Here is a 23,039-nt window from a genome sequence, read left to right as displayed (position 1 = left end):
ATACAGTAGTTACTCTCTGAGCTTTTTCTTATGCACTCTGTTGCATCGTAGCTGGTGGTGGTGCTATTGAAGGAGTCTTTCATCGGAAACTGATCACCATCAAGATCCTTGGCCCAGGCCAAAGAGCAAAGCAGAGTGACTCAAGAGGGGAGGAAGGGAAAATTGCACATCACAACTACTATGCTTATGTGAATTCGGATGAATATTCCAAGCTGGAAAGCTTTGCTAGATCTTCCTTCCCTCCCTCCCTCCCTCCCTCCCTCCTTTCCTTCCTTCTTCCCTCCCTCCCTCCCTCCCTCCCTCCCTCCCTCCCTCCCTCCCTCCCTTCCTTCCTTCCTTCCTTCCTTCCCTCATCCTCTACCCTGATTTCTCTCAACACAGGATGGTATCATGTGGCCGGGACAATGTGAGGCTGTGGCGGGTCCAAAGTGGGGCTTTGCGCTCCTGCCCCGTGAATTTGGGTGAATACCGTTCTCTGGAGTTCACAGACCTGGCCTTCGAGGTCGGCCACTCCACCCAACGTGAGCCTGAGGATCGGACGCTGTAAGAAATGGTTTTCCTTTCTTCTTTCCAAAGCTTTAGAGAAAGACCGATGTTTCAAGGCAGTTTCTGGGTGTCTTTCCATAGACGGCTGATCAACAGGGCCGTGATCGTGATATCTTAGCAAGCACATTAAGGTTCAGTCCTGCCTTTGGCTGACATATTTTGATTTATCCTGAAAGTAACTCATTTTGGTTGACGGGGGATTCAGCTAATATTTCACTGTTGGATTGATTCACACATCAATTTAAATACAGGGTTAACCAGAGCTTCCATATAAAAGTTTCTGGCACTGAAAAGGTAAGTGCCAGCATAACAAAAGGAAAGTTAGTTTTATACTTAAGACAATCAGGAAAATCCATAGAGTTTTTTTTTTTTCTTTTTGCCTCCTACATATTTTTAGCACGGAAGTATAAGATGCTGCTCCATAACCGATCCAATTTTTGGGGGTGGATTCTTTGTTCTGGTTTATTAAAAATACTTTTATAACATCTTTCTGTAGCATTACTTCCATAGGGGTCTTGATAACTGGTTTACATAATACAAAGTCTATTTATGGACAAGTTCTTCTTTTGCTGCTATTGTCAGAGTGACTTACTGGTGACGCAGTAGCCAGAAGCCGCAAAAGGGAACTGCTCTAAGAATTAAAACAACCCCTCCCTCCGTCCTTCCCCTAGGTTTGTTTGCAGTCGAAGTGGGCATGTTGTAGAAATTGACTACAAGAATGTCACTGTCAAAAACGTCCGTCGCCTTTTGCCCTTGGAAACAGGGGCCGCCCCTCAACGAGAGAAGACAGGTTTTAATTCAGGTATGAGTTGAGTGCTTCCGGGAATTTTTCAGGCGTTCAGCTATCACAGCCATTTCTAACTTTGGGAGGCCAAGTGAACGATTTCGACTTGGAAAGGTGTTTCATTGGACACGCTCATCAAGTCTCTTTAATGGGCATTAAGGGCATTTTTTCCAAATCAAGCAGAATCTTCAGATCCAGCTTTTTTTTTAATTGAAGTCATTCAGTAAGAAGAAAAAGAAAAAAGGAGTAATTTGATTTAGAGGAGCCCAGAAGAACTTAAAAAGAAGGATAAACAGGGCCGCCCACAGACCATCACATCCACCAAATCATTTCTGTTCATACAACAGCAACAACAATAATAATAATAATAAAAATTAAAATTAAAAAGTTGGAAGGAACCTTGGAGGCCATTTAGTCCAACCCCCCCCCCCGCTCAGGCAGAAAACCCTATACCAGTGATGGCGAACCTTTTAGAGACCGAGTGCCCAAACTGCAACCCAAAACCCACTTATGTATCATCGGGTGCCGGGTGGGTGTGGCCCATTGGGTGGGTGTGGCCCATTGGGTGGGCATGGCTGTGGTGGTAACGGCAGACTGGGTGGGACTAAAAAGTTCAATCAATCAATTCCAACTTTGCGGATTCTTTTTTTCCCCCGCTAGAAATTGAAATTGACTGAACCTTTTTTTTTGCACATGGCAGCATAGAAAGGGTGAAAAGGTTTTATAAAACCCAGCTGCAGGCCTAGGACTGGGGCTATAGCGCGCGTGCCCACAGAGAGGGCTCTGCGTGCCACCTCTGCGTGCCATAGGTTCGCCACCATGGCCCTATACCATTTGTTAGGGGAGATAGCCATCCATGCTGGGACATCTGCTCAGTGTGTTCTTGAAATGCCATCTTGCTTGGATACCACCACCCCCCTCTTGCTTTCCATCCACCACCCCCTCCCTGTTATTGCCAAGCTGCAAGTGAAGGAAAAATGTAGGTGAGAGTCCAAGTCAGTCTTGACACTTATTGAAATGAAGGGATATTGTTTTGGGGTAGTTGTAGAATGTTATCTTAAGGGGTCTTAACGAGAAAGGCCTTTAGATATTAAGGATCAATTAGAGATGGGGGGGGGGGAAGGATTCAAGCGCTGGCAGTTCTTATGTCTCAGAGCATCCTGGATTTCTGTGTTTTTTTTTTCTCCCTCCCAGGCCCTGGAATATCCCTAAACAGCATCTGCCTCTCTTCAAGTTTCTGTGCCACTGCCTCTGATGATGGCTACCTGCGCCTGTGGCCGTTGGATTTCTCAGAAGTCTTCCTGGAGGCAGGTGCGTAGAGCTTAAAAATCACAAACCAGGTAGGCCTTCTGTTCGGGAGATCAGCTGGAGATGCCTTTGGAAAGATTACAAATGACACCTGAGGGCATCATCATCATCAAGATGGAAGAGACCTTGGAGGTCATTTAGTCCAACCCCCTGCTCAGGCAGGAAACCCTATACCTTTTCAGACAAATAGCTGTCCAGTCTCTTCTTAAAAACTTCCAGTGTTGGAGCATTCACCGCTTCTGGAGGCAGGTTGTTCCACTGGTTAATTGTTCTCACTGTCAGGAAGTTTCTCCTTAGTTCTAGGCTGCTTCTCTCCTTGATTAGTTTCCATCCCTTGTTTCCTGTCCTGTCCTCTATGAGAGTGGTTTACTTCTGTGCTCCTTCTGAGCTTGAAGAGATCTTAATCCATGACCTTAGGTAGGTTACACAATCATTAAATAGTGGAGTTGAAATAGGTCATTGAGCCTAACTTCGTATTCATTACTGGAATCTACCTTAAAGCTTCCTTAATACTTGGCTGTCCATCTTCGGTTTTAAGACATTTATTGAAAGCCCACCACTCACTCCCCTTGGTCGTTGGTTTCACTTTTGAATGCCCAGGAACAGTTTCCCAGCCTCAGCTGAAATCTTGTCTTCCTATAATTTAAGCCCATTATTCTGTATCCTGCATGATGGGATAAGAGAGAAAGCAGATCTTGGGGTTTTTTTTGTGGGCGACATTCCGTGTTCCAGAATTTGACATCTTAGTACATGAAGAGTGCTGTTCTAGTCTCCCTCTGGTATCTTTTTCCACGGCCCTAGATATCCAGTTTCCTTTGTGTCTCTCTGTACAGTTAGGGCATATCCTCCATGAGTTTAATCTCTTTTGAAAGATGCCCAAGCCAATGGCTTCCCCAGTTTGAAACGGAAAATTCAGCGACTTAAAAAAGCTATTCTGCAGAGAAATATTTCCATTTGCTTGTCTTGAATCTCCTGTCAACTAGCTTGCCTGGGGATAATTGCATATTCTACTTCTAACAGCTTCACATGTACCAAATTTCTCCCTTAACTAGGATTACATTTTTTGCATAGATTTATCTAGTTCTTTGAGAGCTACTTTGGTGTCATGGTTAAAGCACCAGGCTAGAAAATGAGAGACCTTGAGTTTTAGTCCTGCCTTAGACACAAAGCTAGCGCAAGAAACATGAAAGACACGTGGAAGTTACCCTGTGGTAATCTGGACAGCCAATAATATATTTAATAAATCCCTAAATAATTTCTGAGCAGTTTCCTTTATTATTCCCATAAACAGAAACCTTGCCAAGCTCAAGTACCTATTTGCATCATCACCAGAAACTCCAGATGCCTCACTGTTTGCTTTGCCCGGTGAATCTAACCATGTCACCTGAATGCTGACTGAGCAGGTATCTTTCTTCCAGAGCACAACAATCCAGTGAGTTCGGTTCGAATCAGCCCAGACAATCTGAAGGTTTTGTGCACCACCGCCACTGGGAACGTGGGCTGCTTGGACATCCAGTCGAGGGATTACTACACGATCATGCGATCCCATGTGGGCACAGTCTGGGCGTTTTCAGTGGACAGTTCTCAGAAACAGCTGGTGACTGTGTCCAAAGACAGTACCATTCGCATCTGGAATGTCGAGTCTATGCAGCAGGTGATTTCAGAACTTTGTTCAGCCAAACACAACAACACACACACACAGAGAGAGAGAGAGAGAGAGAGGGAGGGAGAGAGAGAGAAAGAGAGAAACATGCACACTCATTTGTGATACCTTAAAAATTAACATTATTTTAACAATAGATGCTTATAGCTTCCTGGAAGGTGTCAGATATCCGATCCATCAATCTCCTGATCTGTATTCTTAAGGTTGAATCCATGTGAATATGATAAATGAGAAACTTGTGCAAAGAAAGTGCCAGTTTTTAGGAAGTCACAAGACTTTTCATAGTTCTTGTTCTTAATTTGGGGCAAAAGAACCAAAGCTTCAACTTAACAGGATATGTTGGGATGGGTAAAGCAGTTTACAGTTTTTAAATTTTGTTTTAGATGTAACAAGAACAACGATAAACCCATAATAAAATGTTAAGGTCTGTTAAACCATACTTCTCCACAACCAAAAGCAACCTATCTTATCCACAAGTAGCTTCTTTTGTTTTCATCACTATTTCATGCAATAACAGCAGATGATCAGCTACAATTTTTTTTAATTGGTTGATCATCTCTATTTTCTGTTCTTTAATTGTTTTCTTGCCACTGATGCTTTCACTGTATTAAATCAAAGATGGGCCACCTCCTTGAGGTTAAGAAGCGAGGCACACCTTAGGCAGAGCTGTAAGACAAAGTGGTCAAGACTGAATTACACAAAACAGGCAGGGCCAACATTTTCTGGCTTTTAAGGTTAACGTTTGGACTTTTTGGGAGATTTCAGGCTATGTTAAATCTGTTTAAGGAATGTGCTAAATATTTCTTACATTTCAACATCGCTCACTGTTGCTTCTTTTTTTTTTTTGGTGCCAGACATTCTTCTGCAACAATGGAAGTCAGGAAGATTTGATGGTTTCTTATTGCTTGTTCCCTTTCTTGAATGGAAATATTAAAAAGTTCCTTATTTGTGAGATGTAAGACTTAACCCTTGGACCATTTCCTTCTGCTCCCTCCTTCTGTCTCACCTGGATACCACTCTATCCCTTTACAGCTTTATGAATTCACGGCCTCAGATGAAATCCCGTGCGCTGTGGCTTTTCACCCCTTCCAGCCTATTTTTGCTTGCGGCTTCGACACCGGCGTGGTCAGGACCATCAGCTTGGCGGCCTCAAGGCTACTTGAAGAGCACAAGTAAAGTCTTTGCGTAATTTCAGAGTTATATTTTGAATGTTTTGCATGCATTACAAGAGGAGGGGGGAGAGTGATTTGAAAGGGAATGTTCCTTTGCAGGAAAAAATAAATATGAAATAAATATGCTCATTATTAGCCTGTAATGCAGTAAAAAACAACAACAAAACAAATGTACTGATTTAGAATGATTCATTCGCTTAGCAGTGTTTGGGGTGATACGTTGAATGTTAAGTACAGGTCATCATTAGCGACCACAACTGGAACTGACAATTTGGTCATTAAGCAAAGCAGTTGCTAAGTGAAACTGCAACAGTGCTCAGAATCTTATTTTAGCGTTCCTTTGTTTACCGACCTATGAAGGTTGTAAATGTGAGAAGTGGTTGTAAAGTTACTTCTTTATCACTGTCATAACTTGAACAGTCTCTAAACGAGGACTACCTGTATCACATTTCTGCTTCTGATTTATCTTTCTATATAAAACATTCAACCTGGCCACTCCGCTCACATAACAAGACTCTGGGCAGCACCCAAATCATTATACAAAAAGAGAAAAGAAAAATAGCACATACCACTAGAGCAAACTAAAATAATTATATAGTGATTAAAATTAAACTATATAATATGTCACCAGTGGGGAGAACGTTACTCATCCTGGCCCGAGTGCCTGGAGAAAGAGACACATTTTTATTGCCTTTCCAATGGCAGATGCTCCCTTTTTTACAACAAATGACTCAATATGCTTCACACAACTCTAAAAAATATAGTGCAAAAGTAAACTCTAAAAATATACTATAGTGCAAAAGTAAACTGAAAAGTATACTACAGTGCAAAAGTAAGCAAAAATTAAGTTAAAATACACTATAGCGCAGTGGTTCTCAACCTTTTTAATGCCGCGACCCCCCCCCCAACCGGTCGTAAGTCGAGGACTACTCAACTGGTGCAGCACCGTTTGCAGAATGGGACTTTTGGCGGGCTCAGCAGGGCAGAGACAGCCTGGACAATTCCTATTGGCTTTTGAAATCCAATAGAATTAGACTCTATTCAAGAGAGTCTATTCTATTGGCTTTCAAAAGCCAATAGAATAAAAGGGAGTAGCACAGCTAAGGAAAAGGGGGAAAAAATGGCGGACTGCGTTGTTTGGTGACCCCCGTGAAATGATCGTTCGACCCCAAATGGGGTCCCGACCCACAGGTTGAGAACCGCTGCTATAGTGTAAAAGTAAACTAAAAATGTATAGTGCAAAAGTAAACAAATATACTATAGCGCAAAAGTAAATTCAAAATATAGTATAGTGCAAAAGTAAATTCAAAATATAGTATAGTGCAAAAGTAAATTCAAAATATACTACAGCGCAAAAGTAAACTCTAAAAATATACTATTGTGCAAAACTACATTAAAAAGATATAATAGACTTGGATGGGGGGGAGGAAATGCTGATTCAAATCTCGCTGGACTAAATAGTTTGAAGCAGTTGCTCTCTGGCCAATAACTACAGGATTGTTATGGGCTTAAGCTGAAGAGAGAGAAAATGTCTTGCGCTTGCGGGATAGAGCGGCCCTTGTTTTTGTCATCCACTGGTTTCCTTCTTGGTGTTCATTCCTCATTTTGCCTCTTTGTTTGGGGGCAATTATTGGACAGGCAGCACCGGGGTCTGATCACTGGTCTGACCTTCTCTCCAGATGGCAATTTCATGTACAGTTCCTGCACCCAGGGGACGCTGAGCCTTTACAACTGTGCCGTCCAGAAAAGTCACACGGTCCGAGTGTTAGGTAAGTGTTCTACTCTACGTCTATGTCCTCTAAGGAGGGACTTTACTATAGGTGGTCCTCCATTTACAACCAGTCATTCAGCGACAGTTCAAAGTTTCAATGGACCTCCCACCCCCCAAAAAGCCACTTAAGTTCTGGTAGTTCCAATAGTTGTACACACCTACACACTCACCTGACCACATATCGGGCATTTGGCCACCAGCTCAAGTTTATGGCTAGCTCCAGTGTTCTGTGTGGTCTCGTGGCAGCGATTTGTGGTGTTTTGGGACAGTTTCCAGCAAAAAACACCCACGGGAATACAGGTAGTCCTCGACGTACGACCACAATTGAGCCCAAAATTTCTGTTGTTAAGTGAAACACTGGTTGAGTGAGTTTTGCCCCGTTTTGCGGCCTTTATTGCCACCGTTGTTAAGTGAATCACTGCACTTGTTAAATTAGTCACCCGGTTGTTAAGTGAATCTGGGTTCCCCCATTGACTTTGCTTGTCAGAAGGTCGCAAAAGGGGATCACGTGCCCCCCCCGGGACACCGCAACCGTCGTAAATATGAGTCAGCTGCCAAGCGTCTGAATTTTGATCACGTGACCCTGCGGAGGCTGTAATGGTTTTAAGTGTGAAAAATGCTCATAAGTCACTTTTTTTTTCAGTGATGTGACTTCGAACTGTCACTAAATGAACTGTTGTAAATTGAGGACTGCCTGTACCAGGGGTCTTCAAATTGATTTGCTTAACGACTGTGACTTTTGTTTAATGACCGCTATGCAAATAGTGGGAGTTGGACTTAACGATCATCATGATTTACAACAGAACTTGACTGTCTGTCTCTCCTTCAGCTAACGTGGTGTCCCAGGACGCTGACCATGGTCCTGACGCATTGTCTGTCAGTTGCGAAGGCCGTCTTTTGGCCTTTGTGGGCCCTTCCAAATACATTGTCACCCTCATGGACGCTCACACTCTGGATGAGGTAACTATCCCACGCGTGCATCTCAAAAGAGGGTAAAAGTTCTTGCCGATATAATGTGAAGCTCTGGAGTTACTAGGTGTGAGTTAGGCAGCTATATAAATGTGTTTAAAAAATAATAAAAAAGTAAAAAAAAAATTGGCAGCAGCCAAAAAAGCTAATACAATCCTTGGTTGTATAAAAGAAGCATAGAATCAAAATCACGTGAAGTATTAGTACCGCTTTGTAAAGCCTTAGTAAGGCCACACCTGGAATACTGCATCCAGTTTATATCATCTTCTGTCTGTCTGTCTGTCTATCTACAAATCTATCTATCTACAAATCTATCTCTATATATCTATCATCTATCTATCTTCCTTATCTGTCTGTTTGTCTGTCTACATCTATCTATCTATCTATCTATCTATCTATCTATCTATCTATCTATCTATCTATCTATCATCTATCTCAACCTATATCTTTTAATCTGTCTGAGCCTGTCTCTCTGTCTGTCTGTCTATCTATCTATCTATCTATCTATCTATCTATCTATCTATCTATCTATCTATCTATCTTTCTATCTATCTATCTATCTATCTATCTATCTATCTATCTATCTATCTATCTATCTTTTAATCTATATCTATCTTTCTATCTATCTATCTATCTATCTATATCTTTTAATCTATATCTATCTATCTCTTTTAATCTGTCTATCTCTATCTATCTATTTTCTAATATCTATCTATCTATCTATCTATCTATCTATATATATATCTTTTAATCTATATCTATCTATCTATCTATATCTTTTAATCTATCTATATCTATCTATCTCTTTTAATCTGTCTATCTCTATCTATTTTCTAATATCTATCTATCTATCTATCTATCTATCTATCTATCTATCTATCTATCTTTTCCCTCCCTTTACACATGCACATAAAGAGAACCACACCCACAGATGTAGATGCACCTATGTGCACAGCAGTCACATGTGTAAGCACAACTATAAAAGTATCTTTAAGCATAAATATAAAACTACCTGTGTTGTGAGTACGTGTCAGAGATCACTGACAAACGGTGCATCTGACACCCACCAGAACAGGCCATGCTGTGTACTTTGAGCTCCTAGGGTGAAAAAAGGGAATATAAACCTGAGCAATAATTGTGTCATTTTCTTCCTCTGACTTCCAATGCTTGTCACCCCTAGCTTCTCTGCCCACTTCCTAGTCTAATATAAATCCAGTTTAAGTAAGCAGAGCTTGCTGATAGACTCTTATCTATGCACGCCAGCTACTAAGAATCGACGTGAGCATATTGGATCTGGACAGCACGGCCCTGGATGCTGCAGTGAGACTTTGCTTCGCCCCGTTTCCCCTCGGCCATCTCTTGGTGTCCACGTCTTCCCAGAAGGTCCTGGTGCTGGATGCCAAGACTGGACGCTTAATCAGAGTGGTAGGAGACCCACAATTTTTGTTTCCCTTTCAGACGGGGGACTTCCTTGCGCTTTCCATATTCTTCTGTTTACCCATGTCTTGTGAGGAAAATCTCAAATGTTCTACGAGTCTAAAATGGCTAAATTATCGTTAACTACAGGTGGTCCTTGATAGTTCATTTAGGGGCCGTTTGAAATTACAACAGCACTGAAAAAAGGGATTTACGACCGTTTTCCACACTTTGCAACCATTGCAGCATCCCCATGGTCACCTGATCAAAATTCGGACGCTTGGCCGCCGACTCATATTTATGACGGCCGCAGTGTCCCGGGGTCACGCGATCCCCTTTTGCGACTTTCCGACAAGCACTGTCAATGGGGAAGCCAGATTCACTTAACCATCCTTTTCCTAACTTAACAACTGCAGTGATTCATTTAACAACCGTAGCGAGAAAGGTCGTAAAACGGGTCAAAATTCACCTAATTGTCCCGCTTGGCAACAGAAATTTTGGGCTCAGTTGTCATAAGTCAAGGACTCCCTGTATTGATGCTCGCATGGGTGGTTTTGAAGACTGACCCCAGAAGAGATGAAACTCTGATCTGTACAGGGGGGATCCAAGCTTAGTGATTCTCTCTATTGATTGCAGGTCTCTCAAGTTCACAGACAGTCTTGTTCTTCTTTAACGCTGAGTCCCGATGGCCGGTATGTTCTCACAGCCGGTGACAGGACTATCAAAGTGTGGGATTATGAAATGAGATTTGATGTCAGCTGCCAGGTAAGTAAGTTGGGGCGATCTTAGATTTCTCTTCCATCCTCATTATTAATGATGGTCACTTGATAGGCATATTAAAATAATACAACATTCAGTTAAAATATATTAACAGAAATGGACTAGAATGGGACTAATAAAAAAAAGTGTCCATGTGTGTGTGTGCGAGAGGGAGAGGGAGAGGGGAGGGAGGGAGAGAGAGAGGGAGAGGGGAGGGAGGGAGAGAGAGAGAGAGAGAGAGAGAGAGAGAGAGAGAGAGAGAGAGAGAGAGAGAGAGAGAGAACTAGGGATTGGATAAGTTACCCAGTACAGGATTCTCCAAACGTCTGATGTTTTAGGATCAATATTTGCTGCTCTTCTAATTATTCATTAATGCCTCTGGGTTCTTTGCATCTAAGTTAAAAAATCTACTTTGCTTATTGGGTAGAATGAGTCATATCAAAAGTAAAATGAAAATTGCTTAGCCCCCAAAACAAAAAAGCATACTTCATAATATATATATATATATGTCCATCCAGCCGGATCGCATGCTACAATGAATATCCTGTTCTGAAGCTATGGTCCAAGTTTCTCTTTAAAGCCACAGACAACAAACATGATAAGGTTCTGAGCTGAAATCTTCCCCAAATGTCCGAGGACTACCATGATCCCTCCTGTAGTATCAATCCTGCCTAGGATCAATATAACCCCAAGCCGTGGGAACGAAGCTCTGAAGGAGAAAGTTGGGTCTTCTGCTTTTCTTTCTCCCAGGTGTTCATCGGACACTCTGAACCAATACAGCAGGTGAGGTTCACTCCTGACCAGAAGCAGGTCCTCAGTGTGGGAGATGCCATCTTCCTCTGGGATTTCCTAGGGGTCTTTGCTGAGGAGCCCTTCAAGGATGAGTAAGTATTTCCTCATTTAAATCTTACGGATGTTTCCTTTCTGAACCTACCTCAATCTCATTGTCTTATTTTGGACTCTTGTGTTCCCACTGCAGGATCGACTCCCCTGGGCCCTTAGTGGTTCCTCAAGTTGGTAAGTTGGCATCTTGCTTTTTGAGTAGTGCAGTTGGTGTTGCCTCTTCCACAGCCAGTCTACAAAACATGAGGTTGAAATGTGTGACTCCAGAACGGGACAACTCGCTGCGGCCAGGACAAACTCTGCGGGGCAATACATCAAATACAAAAGTTAAATTAATTTCGACGGAACCGTGGCTAGTGCAGGTAGTCCTCAACCTATGACCACAATTGAGCCCCAATTGTGAGTCCACAAGTCATAAAAGAGCCAAGTTTGAAGACCTCTGTCCTAGACCCTTTTTAGTTTGTGGTAGATGGAGATACAACCTTGGTCTGCAGGGATATCTGGAGGTGGGCATCAAACAGATGATGGCTGAGACTGCTTGATGAAATGGGCATCAAACAGATGATGGCTGAGACTGCTTGATGAAAACCCTGCCACTTTTTTATGTGCCACCTTTCTCACTCGTCCTGTAGGCTGCTTCTTCCCTCTCTTAGATCAGCAAGATGAGGTAGAGTTCTGGGTCAAGTCCTTGCCTGGTTGTCTAAGCAGTTGCTATTTACCAATGGAATGTAGGGGCCCACATTGGTAGAGAGTGAGTTGGAAAGACACGTTGAGTTTCTTCTAGGTCCTTTTATTGTTTTTCACCCGTAGACAGAAATCTGGCCAAAGTAAAGCAGATTACTTGCACCATTAACACATAACTCTGGGAACTATTTGGGAGAAGCCATCTTAACTCTCTTCCTGCCAACTAAACTGCCTATATCAGAGGTGCCCAACCTTGGCAACTTTAACTCCCAGAATTCCCTAGCCAGCATGGTCTTAAAAGTTGCCAAGTTGGACACCCCAGATCTATGCTATTGGCTGCTCTGGAATGCACACCTTCTCTCCTGGAAATCCACCCAGAGAGATAGATGATATTGGATCCGAAGAAAACTGTGTGTCAAAGGTGTTGGGAATATATCTCCACCTCTTCCCTTGTTCTGGATGTGACCTTGGCAACAAGATTATAAAGCTGGCTTTGGCTAAGAATGGATGGTTGGCCCGAGGTCATCTGGTTACACAGAATCAGAGTGAACGTCTGGACCTGGAAATCTTAACCTTAAACTATCCTCCAGTGTTGCCTCTTGTTTCTTCACAGAAGCTAATTCGGAGAAGGTAGAAATCTCACCTCCTGGATCCAGTGATGCCCCCCGCCAGCTGGTTCCTTTGCCTACTGTGGTGTCTCCTCCATGTCTGGATCTCAGTGCTCTCCACCGACTGGTTGAGCAGGGTGAGCAAAGAGAATTCAGCACCATAGGAACTGATCAGGCCTTCCCTATGCAATTTTACAGACTTAATGCTCCTCATGGCTGTCTATCACCTGCCTTTCCAGAGACATTTGATCAAAACACGATGGGTCTTGCCTTTCCATTAAAGATGATATCTGTCATCCCATAAGAGAGCTGGGAAGGAGAGAGGAGATAATTGGTCCACTGGAGTTGGGGGGGGGGGTTTAATACATCCGAATAAATAAACTATGGTAAATAAATGAATATTTCTCCTTTCTTTTGGACAGTTTTCTGTCTTGGTCTCCAAGCTCACTCCCCTTCTGCATGAAACAGGGATTCTGACCTGGGTGTAATTCTCAGAAGATGTCTATGAGAATTTGGCAATACATTTTTTGTTTATGGGATATGCCAGTATATATCTACCACAACATCTGGAGAGAGGGAATATTCTTCCTTGTCCAGAATTTCTTTTCCAAGACAGCAACCAAACACTCTTGAAGATTGTCTCTGCTGTGAGAAGATATATAAATTAGGCAACTCCTGAGTGGGTTCCACTTTTTTGTTCCTCTTCTAAAACAATGTCTCTCAATCTCAGGAATTTTAAAATAGGTGGGCTTCAACTCCTCATGGTGGCTGGGGAATTCTGGGAGTTAAAAATCCATCCATCTTAAAACTCCTGAGGTTGAAAATGAAAAAATTGACCCATTCAGTCCTGTCTGACTCTTGGCGGGTTCTACGAGCCAAGTCTCTCCACGTCTTCCGATTGTTCTAAAAGCACATGGAGCCACTTGCTTCCTCCCTATCATCTTCCTCTCCTTTCTCTCTTCCAGACACTTGGTCTGACTCTGAAGAAGAAGAAGCATGTTTGAAAGGAAAGAATGGGGAAGCTGTTAATGGGACTACTGACCACTCAGTTCTTGTGCTGAATGATGTTGTCCAACATGAAGAGCCTCTGCCTGTGAAACCTGACATCACTCCACTTTCTTCAAGCCCTCACAGTCCTGCAGGAGGTGGTAAGTTGACTGTATCCTGGTGCTTTTAAAAGATTCCACATTGTGAATAATCTCAGAGTTGCCTTGAACCGTGAGATAAGCAGCAAATTTGATGGTAATAATAAGCTTGAACACCATCAGCATTGACAAAATCACCATCGGTCAATTGCAAAAGGCAGCCTTACTCAGAACAGCTTACATCCTGTGACCTTTAACATCATCAAACAGCTAGATCTATCAATCCCAGGTCCTTGGGACAGACTGAATAGGTGGATAAAAGTGCCAAATCCAGTCTGAACATCTGGCTGACTGTGCTAACAAGAACAATAATAATAATAATCTGGAAGGAAGGTATGAACCTGCCTTCACAAATAACTAAATGGAAACAATGTATGAAAAGTTTGTTGTGAGAACAATGCCAACTTTTATTTTTATTAGGCAGTTTGAAAAAAAGACAAACGAAAAAAGGAGAAAAATTATAGAAAGATAAACCATGACCTGAATGAACAGGGAATCTACTAATATCATGGAATTGGGTTCAGATTTTTAATATATAATTAACTGCTTTTAAACACTTGAACACACTATTTTATAAATTGCAGGTATTAAAATTTAGGCACTTCACAAATATCCGTGGCAGAAGTTAGCACAGTATGAATAATAAAATAAGATTCAAAGTTACGGTATGTTCTATCCCAAGAGACTAATGATCTCTTTGGATCTTTTTAGAGCTAGAATATTAAAATTTAACACAACGTGTTTGCTTTTTCTCATGTGCTAGACGAAGGAAAGGAAACGAAAGGGTCTGTACCCCATAATATCGTCCCCCCAGACTGTTACCGGCACTTCATACCCCGTTTCAAATCTTCAGCACCTTCCAAGGTGAGACTTAGCTGGATAGTCTGGGGAGAAATGGTTGTCAGTTGTTCAGTGCTGATTTATTGTATAAAACTAATTTGCTGGGTTGATGTGCTGAGCCATCAGTCCTGGTTTACAAATCTTAAAGTATTGTAAGGTAAAGCCAAGCAAATCATGATTTAGTGTGGTTAACCCAGTCTATCTGAGTGTAGACAGAAGTGTTTCTCAATGATTTAGCTCAGGGGTAGACAACCTTGGCTCTTTTATGACTCGTGGACTTCAACTCCCAGCATTCCTGAGCCAGCCATGCTAAGGGGAAATTGAGAGGTTTCCAAGCCATTTGTCCGAAACGGTATAGGGTTACCTGCCTGAGCAGGGGGTTGGACTTGTTGACCTCCAAGATCCCTTCCAACTTTATGATGATGACGATGACGATGATGATGATGATGTGCAGCCAGAACTTGAAAATAACATTTAATGCAGCACAGTATTTAAACAAAATGGTTCGGTTGAGATCTGCATATGTGGGACTAATTGGGGTAGATTGCAAGGGTGACTCCAAGATATAATTTTATCATATTTTATCTATATTTTAAATTACTGTACTCTGTTTTAATTTCATTTTAGACTGTATTTTATTCCAATTTCATTTTAGGTCGTATTTTACTCTAATTCCATTTTCAACTGTATTTTGTCAAATTTCATTTTAAATTGCTTTTATCAAACTTTGGTAATGATTTGTTGCTGGAACTTTGCACTTTGATATGGCCCAAGGGCTAATCAATAAAGATTTATTATTATTACTAACTTAACATCTGCAACGATTCACTTAAGCAACTGTGGCAAGAAAGCTCGTAAAATGGAGCCCAACTCACTTAACAAATGTGTCCTCAGCAACAGAAATGTTAGGCTAAGCGTATCAATTTATACTGGGCTCGTGTTTGGCTTTTAAGGTATTTTCTTCTCCAACTGCTAACGAACGCCTGAAGTTGAAAGCTGTGATTGGCTACAATGGAAACGCCCGGGGGAACATGGTGTGGAACCCTGACACAGGTACAGCCGTGAAATAAAAAAACCCCAATCCATCATCTTTCTTTTCCAGACCCCCGGTGGAACAATGGCAACGTTTGGGCACTTTTGGAAGGCTTCCTAAATCCCTCTTTTTTCAAATCTACTGTGACGGCCCTTTCAAATTTAGTTTGAATATTCTCTTTGGCCTGCAGTATTGACTTTGCAGAATATCCTCAAGCCTAGCGGTGTGTTGCAATCTGGGGGACGTGTACATCTCCGGGGGAAGGGGAGGGGTTAGGGCAGTGGTGGCGGGCGTATGGCACGTGTGCCAGAGGTGGCACTCAGAACCCTCTCTATGGGCACGCGCACCATGCCCCAGAGATGGCAACCATCCTCATCAACCAGCCGCCCGCTAACTCGCCGAGGTCCCACGTGGCTGGATGAATCCCAGCACCCATGCGCTTGCTAGCCTCTGTGTGCGGGGGCCGATGGTGTCAGGCAACAGCCGCCCCGGCCCCTGTCTCGCCATGCCCTGCGACAGTGGTACCCCCGCCCTGCCTCGCCTTCCCTAATTGAGCACTTGAAACCCGTCTCCTGCCCACCACCCCACCTGCCGGAGACCCCCTGGATCTTCCCCAACCCTGCCCGGCCCCCACTGGCATCCCTCCCCAGGAGCAACATCGAGCTGGCCACGCCCACCCTGGCCATGCCCATCCATCTGCCATGACCACCTTAGCCACGCCCATCCAGTGGGCCACACTCACTCAGCAGACCATGCCCACCCAGCACCTGGCGATATATAAGTGGATTTGGGGTTGTAGTTTGGGGACTCGGTCTCTAAAAGGTTCGCCATCACTGGGTTAGGGTGTTAGATGATATGGGTAATTTTTTTTCCCCACTGCCAGGTTTCTTCGCCTATAGCTGTGGTTGTGTGCTGATTGTGGAAGACCTGCACTCGGGATCCCAGCAGCACTGGCTGGGGCACCCGGAAGAGATTTCAACTTTAGCTCTCAGTCACCATGCCCAGGTATGACCATCCCGCCATTTCCCTGCAGATAAGCTGACCAGAATCACAAAGATGTTGGTTGGATAGGACCAAATGGGCATTTATTGACATTCAAAGTCCTGGGCTTAAAGACCATAATTGAACCCAGAATTTATGGTCCCGAGTTATGGCGATCATCCAGTGGGGTCACTGGGTGACCGTGCCTAATTTTATGAACTGCTTTGTGGCCGACTTTAAGCAAACACTGGGGCCGTTAAGCGAATGCTGCGGTCATTAAACAAGTCCATTTTCCCAGTGGGCATTTTTTTTTCTTCCAGGAACTGGAAATAAATACTGGAAACGGGCAAAAACCCAGTAAAAAAAATCGTGGTCCATAAATGTGAGCTAGTTGCCAAGTTTCCAAAATGTGATCATTTGACGTGTGTGTTTGTGTGATCAGAAATTTCTCACATGCAAATAAGCATACATATTTTATAAATATTTAAAGTGCTTTTCATGTAAGTGGGCAGTTGTTGGTTTTTTTTTTTTTTTTTTGCAAAAGCCCACACAGCAAGCCTATTTAATATTATATATATATATAGTACGAGTGGGACAAAGCAATTTATTCTGAGTTCTCCCTAAAGTTGAGATGTACTCTGGTGATTCTTCTCTTGTCTTGAAGCTTATGCTCTTAACCAATATACACCATCTCTTTTAAAACAAGAGCTGTATCTTAACATATTTTTAGCCCTGGTGGAAATTGCCTGTGGGTTTCTTAATCATGAGACACATGGACATCACAGTCCTTTGTCTGACTGTGGTTTTGAGCAGCATTAAAAACTCATTGTCTCTTTGCCTGTCTCTCTGGCTTTGAGTTGCAGCTTTATTTATTTTTTTAGCCTAATTGTATTTTCCTGTTTGTTAAACAGTTAATCTCCTTATTCTTTACTGAGATCTCCCTGATGACATGGGCTATTCTTCTAGGTTCTTGCATCTGCATCTGGCCATGGTGGAGGAGACCTGCGCTGCCAAATTTGCATCTGGAATATACAAAATAGGACTTGTGAAAAAGTTCTCTTTCATCATGAAAACCAAGTACAAGCCATGGCGTATTCTCAAGACGACCGCTTCCTTGTCACTCTAGGTTGGTATAGCCAAGGGAGATGAGAAGGCATCAGGTATTCCACCCGGATGAGTGGAAGCTTTTGACCAATTATGACGGATGTGTACATTTTGACTGCCTTAATTTGCACCGAGCAGTGCCATTTGCTATGGCATCCTAACTGAGGGCTAGGTATTTAATTTAGCTCTGCATTTTTCCAAAAAGTGGGAGCGAGGCCTTTAAATATGCAGCATTTACCTTTAAGATGTGTGGGCTTCATAGCAGGCCGGGGGATTCTAGGAGTTGAAGTCCACACATCTTAAATCGAAAGGTGCTTTTCAAAAGGCAACTGAACTTTTTTTTTCCCCTTGAAATTGTTTCGCTTCTCATCCAAGAAGCTTCTTCAGTTCATCTTCAGTTTTCTTCTTCGAACTGAAGAAGCTTCCTGGATGAGAAGCGAAATGTTTTCAAGGGGAAAAAAAACCCTAGAAAATCCAACTGTCTTTTGAAAAGCACTGTAAGGACTTGCCCCAGGAAAGCACAACTCTTGACTCCATTAAGGTTAATCAGGATAACTTTTACTGAGGGAAAGTGGATGCAGTCAAGTCAGGCGGAATCTAAGAGTCCCTCGCAAAGCACAAAGCAATTTTTTTCAGCTTCCCAAACCCAAACCCCATGACCAGTCCACTGGCAGCCAGAATAGAATAACTAGAATAGAAGATCAATTTGACTAGAATAGAATAGAGCTGGAAGGGACCTTGGAGGTCTTCCAGTCCAGCCCCCTGCTCAAGCAGGAGAACCCACACCATTTCAGACAAGTGACTGTCCAGTCTCTTCTCAAAAACCTCCAGTGATGGAGCGCCCACGATTCCTGAAGGCAATTTCTGTTCCACTGATTAACTGTCCCCACTGCCAGAAAGCTTCTCCCCAATTCCAGGTTGACCCTCTCCTTGGTCAGCCTCCAACCATTGCCTCTCGTCCTTCCCTCCGGCGCTTTGGAGAACAACTTGACCCCCTCCTCTCCGTGGAGCCCATGTGATGCTGCATGGTTGTTTTGAGAACGCTGAGGTGCAAGGCAGAGAACAGGTCACCCTCAGGACACGATGGCCTTAGAACCAGGTTGGAACCGGCTGGGAAGGAGACTGCTTCTTCTCCAAGACGATCCCCCTCCCTGATTCCCAAGCGGATACTGCAAAAGTGAAAGTATGTGGAGAATGCCAACAGTCTTCCTTTCCCCCCCTTCCCTTCAACCGAATGGTGGGACACCAGCATGATGGTCCTGACAAGCGCCTGATCGGGGCAATGGAGGATCTCCATAGACATTCACACATCTTAAAAGTTCCCAAAGATGAGAAACACTGGGTTGGATTGAATATCGTCCTCGTATTTATTTTTCACGAGCAGATTTTAGCATGCACATTTTAGTTTGAATCTGAGAAAAACAAAGTGTATTTAGCAGTGCTTTTTTTGTAAAAATAATAATAATAATAATAAATAAAGGTGCCGGAACTCACACATGTCATACAACCCGCCTTGCCTACCCTACAAGGTTCCATCCCAAAAAGGTGCCGGAACTCCGTTCTGGGCATTCTATGACAAAAAAAGCCCTGGTACTCAGATGCTAAAAGAAGTCCAGAGTTATCAGGTAACGAGATTTAATGAATAAATCCATGTGTGCGTAAAAAACAGATTGGCCTTTTGCTTCTGTGCCTGCAGGAGATTATGTAGACCGAGTCGTCGCCCTGTGGAACACTCAGACTTATGATCTGATGACCTCCACCCGTCTTGCTGAGCCAGTCCATGACCTGGCCTTTAATCCACTTTCTGTGGGACAACTTGCCTGCGTGGGGACGGGAGCTGTGACCTTCTGGCTGATGAAGCAACAGGGCTCTGATATCAGCCTCAAAGTAGGTATATTTTTCCCTGAGGTAGATGGGATGGGATGGAATAGAATAGGGAATAGAATAAGGAATAGAATAGAATAGAATAGAATAGAACAGGGAATAGAATAGAATAAGGAATAGAATAGAATAGAATAGAATAGAATAGAATAGAATAGGGAATAGAATAAGGAATAGAATAGAATATAGAATAGAATAAGGAATACAATAGAATAAAATATAGAATAGAATAAGGAATACAATAGAATAGAATAAAATATAGAATAGAATAAGGAATACAATAGAATATAATAAAATATAGAATAGAATAAGGAATAGAATAGAATAGAATAGAATAATAACATTGTCACTTTAAACGTACATTAATTTGCAATTTTGCAACTTTGAATGGTCTCTAAGTGACCAGTTGTAAGTTGAGGACTTCTTGTAGACCATCGTCAAAGAGAAGCCTTCAGCCTTGTGACTCATAAGAGATCCGAGGCAGCTCAGGGCTACTTTTGGAGTGCCGATTAAGCATAATCTCCCTTCCTCCTTTAGGTCCAGCGAGTCCCTGCTCCTGATGCTGTTGGTGCGGTGGAATTCACATCCATGTGCTACAGCTCTGGTTGCCTCCTGTACACTGGGACTAGCACAGGACAGATCTGCACCTGGGACACAGAGACGAATTGCTGCTTCATGACTTGGGAGGCTGTGGATGGCGAGATTGGTGGGTCTCCGCGTATAATAGGACAAGATAGCCTTTATTGTCATTTGGCTGTGTGCACAAAGGCGCATGTTAAAGTGAAGTCCTGATGCACCGCTCTCGAAAGAACGGGAGCCCCCCACCAAACAATGTCACCCTCCCGAGAACAACAATATTAACACAATGGCGGCAGCAAAATCCAAAAACGCCAAGTTATAGAAGAATAATATCAAACATAAAACCCACTTATTTATCGCCAGGTGCCAGGTGGGCGTGGTCCATTGGGTGGGTGTGGCTGTGGTGGTCATGGCAGACGGTGGGTGTGGCCAAGATGGGCATGGTCACATTGATGTTGCTCGGGAGGAGAGACGCCTGTGGGGGATGGGCAGGGTTGGGGAAGATCCAGGGGGTCTCGGGCAGGTGGGGCGGTGGGCAGGAGTTGCCTCGTCCTGCGGGGTGAGGCAAGGTGATGCAGGGGCGGGGGTGGCTGCTGCCTGACACTATCGGCTCCCACACATAGAGGCCAGCGAGCACACGGGGGCCGACAGTGTCCGTCAGCAGCCACAGCCTGCCGGCCCCTTGCCTGGCGCACTCTGGGGCTCTGCAGCCTGCCGCCAGCATTTCAGAGAAGCTGCCTCTGAGCTGGATGGCTGGCCGACAGCTGAGGAGACGATGCAGTGGGTCATGCCTGGGAAAAGGAGAGCATGCGAGGCCAGGAGGGATGGGACGGGGGGGGGGGAGGAAACCAGCCGTGCTGGGATGAATCCGGCCACGTGGGACCTCGGCGAGTTAGCGGGTGGCGGATCGAAGAGGGATGGTTGCCATCTCCGGGGCATGGCGCGCGTGCCCACAGAGAGGGTTCTGAGTGCCGCCTCTGGCACGCGTGCCATTGGTTCACCACCACTGATATAAACATACGTATTAATCACAGTCCATCTTGAATACATAGCAGGAAAAAGAGTCACGAGACTCTTGGACTAATGATATTTCATTTCACACATGCTAGTATTGATGGTGCTTCAGTGAAAGATAGTTTGGGTACCGCCATCCTGGAGCCCCCATTAGCTCCTGATCCGGTTTAAAAGGCAGTTGGTCTCTCCAAGAACTGCAGAAGTGATGGCTGGAACCAGTCACCCCGGGAGCATCCCAGTCCTCCTATCCTTAATGCTCTACCTAGTTTCTCATCTCTAACCAGGTGGGCTGATCTCTGCAGTCTCCAGCAGTATTTGGAGGAAATCTGTTTTAACAGAAATAACCCTCTCCTTCTCTAGGAGTACTGCAGTGCCGCCATAACCGACTGGTCAGCGGCAGCAATACCAAGAAGATCCAGATTTGGTCAGTGGCTGCAGTCCAAGAGCTGAGAGTCAAAGGATCTGATGCCAGGTTTGAAGGGACTGCAGAGTGAATGGTTGGTTCTGGGGATGCCAGTTTACAGAGAGCTGCTGGGGCTTCCTTGTCTCACTTATTCCCACCGTGTCTGTGAAAGACGATTGTTGGTTTACGGCATTCCCACTTTCCTGACTAGACCATTCCCTCAAGTAAAGCAGATATAGAGTAGAGTAGAGTAGAGTAGAGTAGAGTAGAGTAGAGTAGAATAGAATAGAATAGAATAGAATAGAATAGAATAGAATAGAATAGAATAGAATAGAATAGAATAGAGAATAGGATAAAATGAATAGAATAGAATAGAATAGAATAGAATAGAATAGAATAGAATAGAATAGAATAGAATAGAATAGAATAGAATAGAATAGAGAATAGGATAAAATGAATAGAGAGCTGGAAGGGACCTTGGAGATCTTCTAGTCCAATGGTTCTCAACCTTTTTAATGCCGCGACCCCAACCGGTCGTAAGTCGAGGACTACTCAACTGGTCGTAAGTCGAGGACTACTCAACTGGTGCAGCACCATTTGCAGAATGGCACTTTTGATGGGCTCAGCAGGGCAGAGACAGCCTGGACAATTCCTATTGGCTTTGGAAAGCCAATAGAATTAGACTCTATTCAAGAGAGTCTCTTCTATTGGCTTTCAAAAGCCAATAGAATAAAAGGGAGTAGCACAGCTAAGGAAAAGGAGGGGAAAAATGGCGGACTGCGTTGTTTGGCGACCCCCGTGAAATGGTCATTTGACCCCAAATGGGGTCCCGACCCACAGGTTGAGAACCACTGCTCTAGTCCAACCCCCTGTCAAGGGCAGGGATACCTTACACTATAATGATGTGTGTGTTTGTGTGTAAATGTATGCATGTGTGGATATATATATATATACACTCAAGGGCACACATAATACAGTGGTACCTTGATACTCATCGAATTTGGTACCCAACGCATTTTGACATGAAAATTTTGTCCTAGTACTCATCGTTTGCTTGGTACTCATCACACAAGTCTTAAAGTTGCCAAGGTTGGAGACCCCTGGCCTAAGGAATGGAAAAGACAGATTTATGATCCAATATAAAAAAATGGAGCAATATTAAAGAATGCTCAAACTCTGAAAAAAAATAAAATAAAACTTGTTGATGTCAGCTGCCTTGTGATTTATTACATTATTCCTTAGGGGGGAAATTAGTTTGGTACTCATCATTTTTGGTACTCATTGTGCGTCCCAGAACCAATTAACGATGAGTATCAAGGTACCACTGTGTGTATATAGATAGATAGATAGATAGATAGAGAGAGACATGATAGATAGATAGATAGATAGATAGAGACAGATGATAGATAGATAGATAGATAGATAGATAGATAGATAGATAGATAGATAGATAGACAGACAGACAGACAGACAGACAGACAGACAGAAAGACAGACAAAAGGATTTATTCTCTGCAAGCCTGATGATAGCAGCTGT

At 43.4% G+C, this 23,039-nt stretch overlaps 1 protein-coding gene across 1 annotated transcript in view; it reads left to right on the top strand.

Moving 5' to 3' along the window:
- WDR90 (WD repeat domain 90) overlaps positions 1 to 23,039 on the top strand; it is a 49,476-nt gene that overhangs the window by 15,918 nt on the left and 10,519 nt on the right. The window contains exons 16-35 of the mRNA XM_039349803.1: positions 382 to 543; positions 1,218 to 1,348; positions 2,525 to 2,641; positions 4,057 to 4,292; positions 5,334 to 5,473; positions 7,112 to 7,242; positions 8,074 to 8,204; positions 9,477 to 9,638; positions 10,266 to 10,394; positions 11,139 to 11,272; positions 11,368 to 11,405; positions 12,529 to 12,660; positions 13,489 to 13,671; positions 14,432 to 14,532; positions 15,462 to 15,561; positions 16,425 to 16,546; positions 17,489 to 17,648; positions 19,323 to 19,513; positions 20,045 to 20,213; positions 21,461 to 21,572. Of these exons, the coding sequence (XP_039205737.1) occupies positions 382 to 543; positions 1,218 to 1,348; positions 2,525 to 2,641; positions 4,057 to 4,292; positions 5,334 to 5,473; positions 7,112 to 7,242; positions 8,074 to 8,204; positions 9,477 to 9,638; positions 10,266 to 10,394; positions 11,139 to 11,272; positions 11,368 to 11,405; positions 12,529 to 12,660; positions 13,489 to 13,671; positions 14,432 to 14,532; positions 15,462 to 15,561; positions 16,425 to 16,546; positions 17,489 to 17,648; positions 19,323 to 19,513; positions 20,045 to 20,213; positions 21,461 to 21,572 (2,781 nt within the window). The remainder of the gene's footprint in view (positions 1 to 381; positions 544 to 1,217; positions 1,349 to 2,524; positions 2,642 to 4,056; positions 4,293 to 5,333; positions 5,474 to 7,111; positions 7,243 to 8,073; positions 8,205 to 9,476; positions 9,639 to 10,265; positions 10,395 to 11,138; positions 11,273 to 11,367; positions 11,406 to 12,528; positions 12,661 to 13,488; positions 13,672 to 14,431; positions 14,533 to 15,461; positions 15,562 to 16,424; positions 16,547 to 17,488; positions 17,649 to 19,322; positions 19,514 to 20,044; positions 20,214 to 21,460; positions 21,573 to 23,039) is intronic.

The sequence above is a fragment of the Crotalus tigris genome, unplaced genomic scaffold (genome assembly GCF_016545835.1).
Source record: "Crotalus tigris isolate CLP2741 ecotype Arizona unplaced genomic scaffold, ASM1654583v1 scf7180000018301.7375997, whole genome shotgun sequence".
NCBI classification, from domain to species: Eukaryota; Metazoa; Chordata; class Lepidosauria; order Squamata; family Viperidae; genus Crotalus; species Crotalus tigris.
Note: the sequence above shows the minus strand (reverse complement) of the source record. Positions and strands in the feature narration are given on the sequence as shown.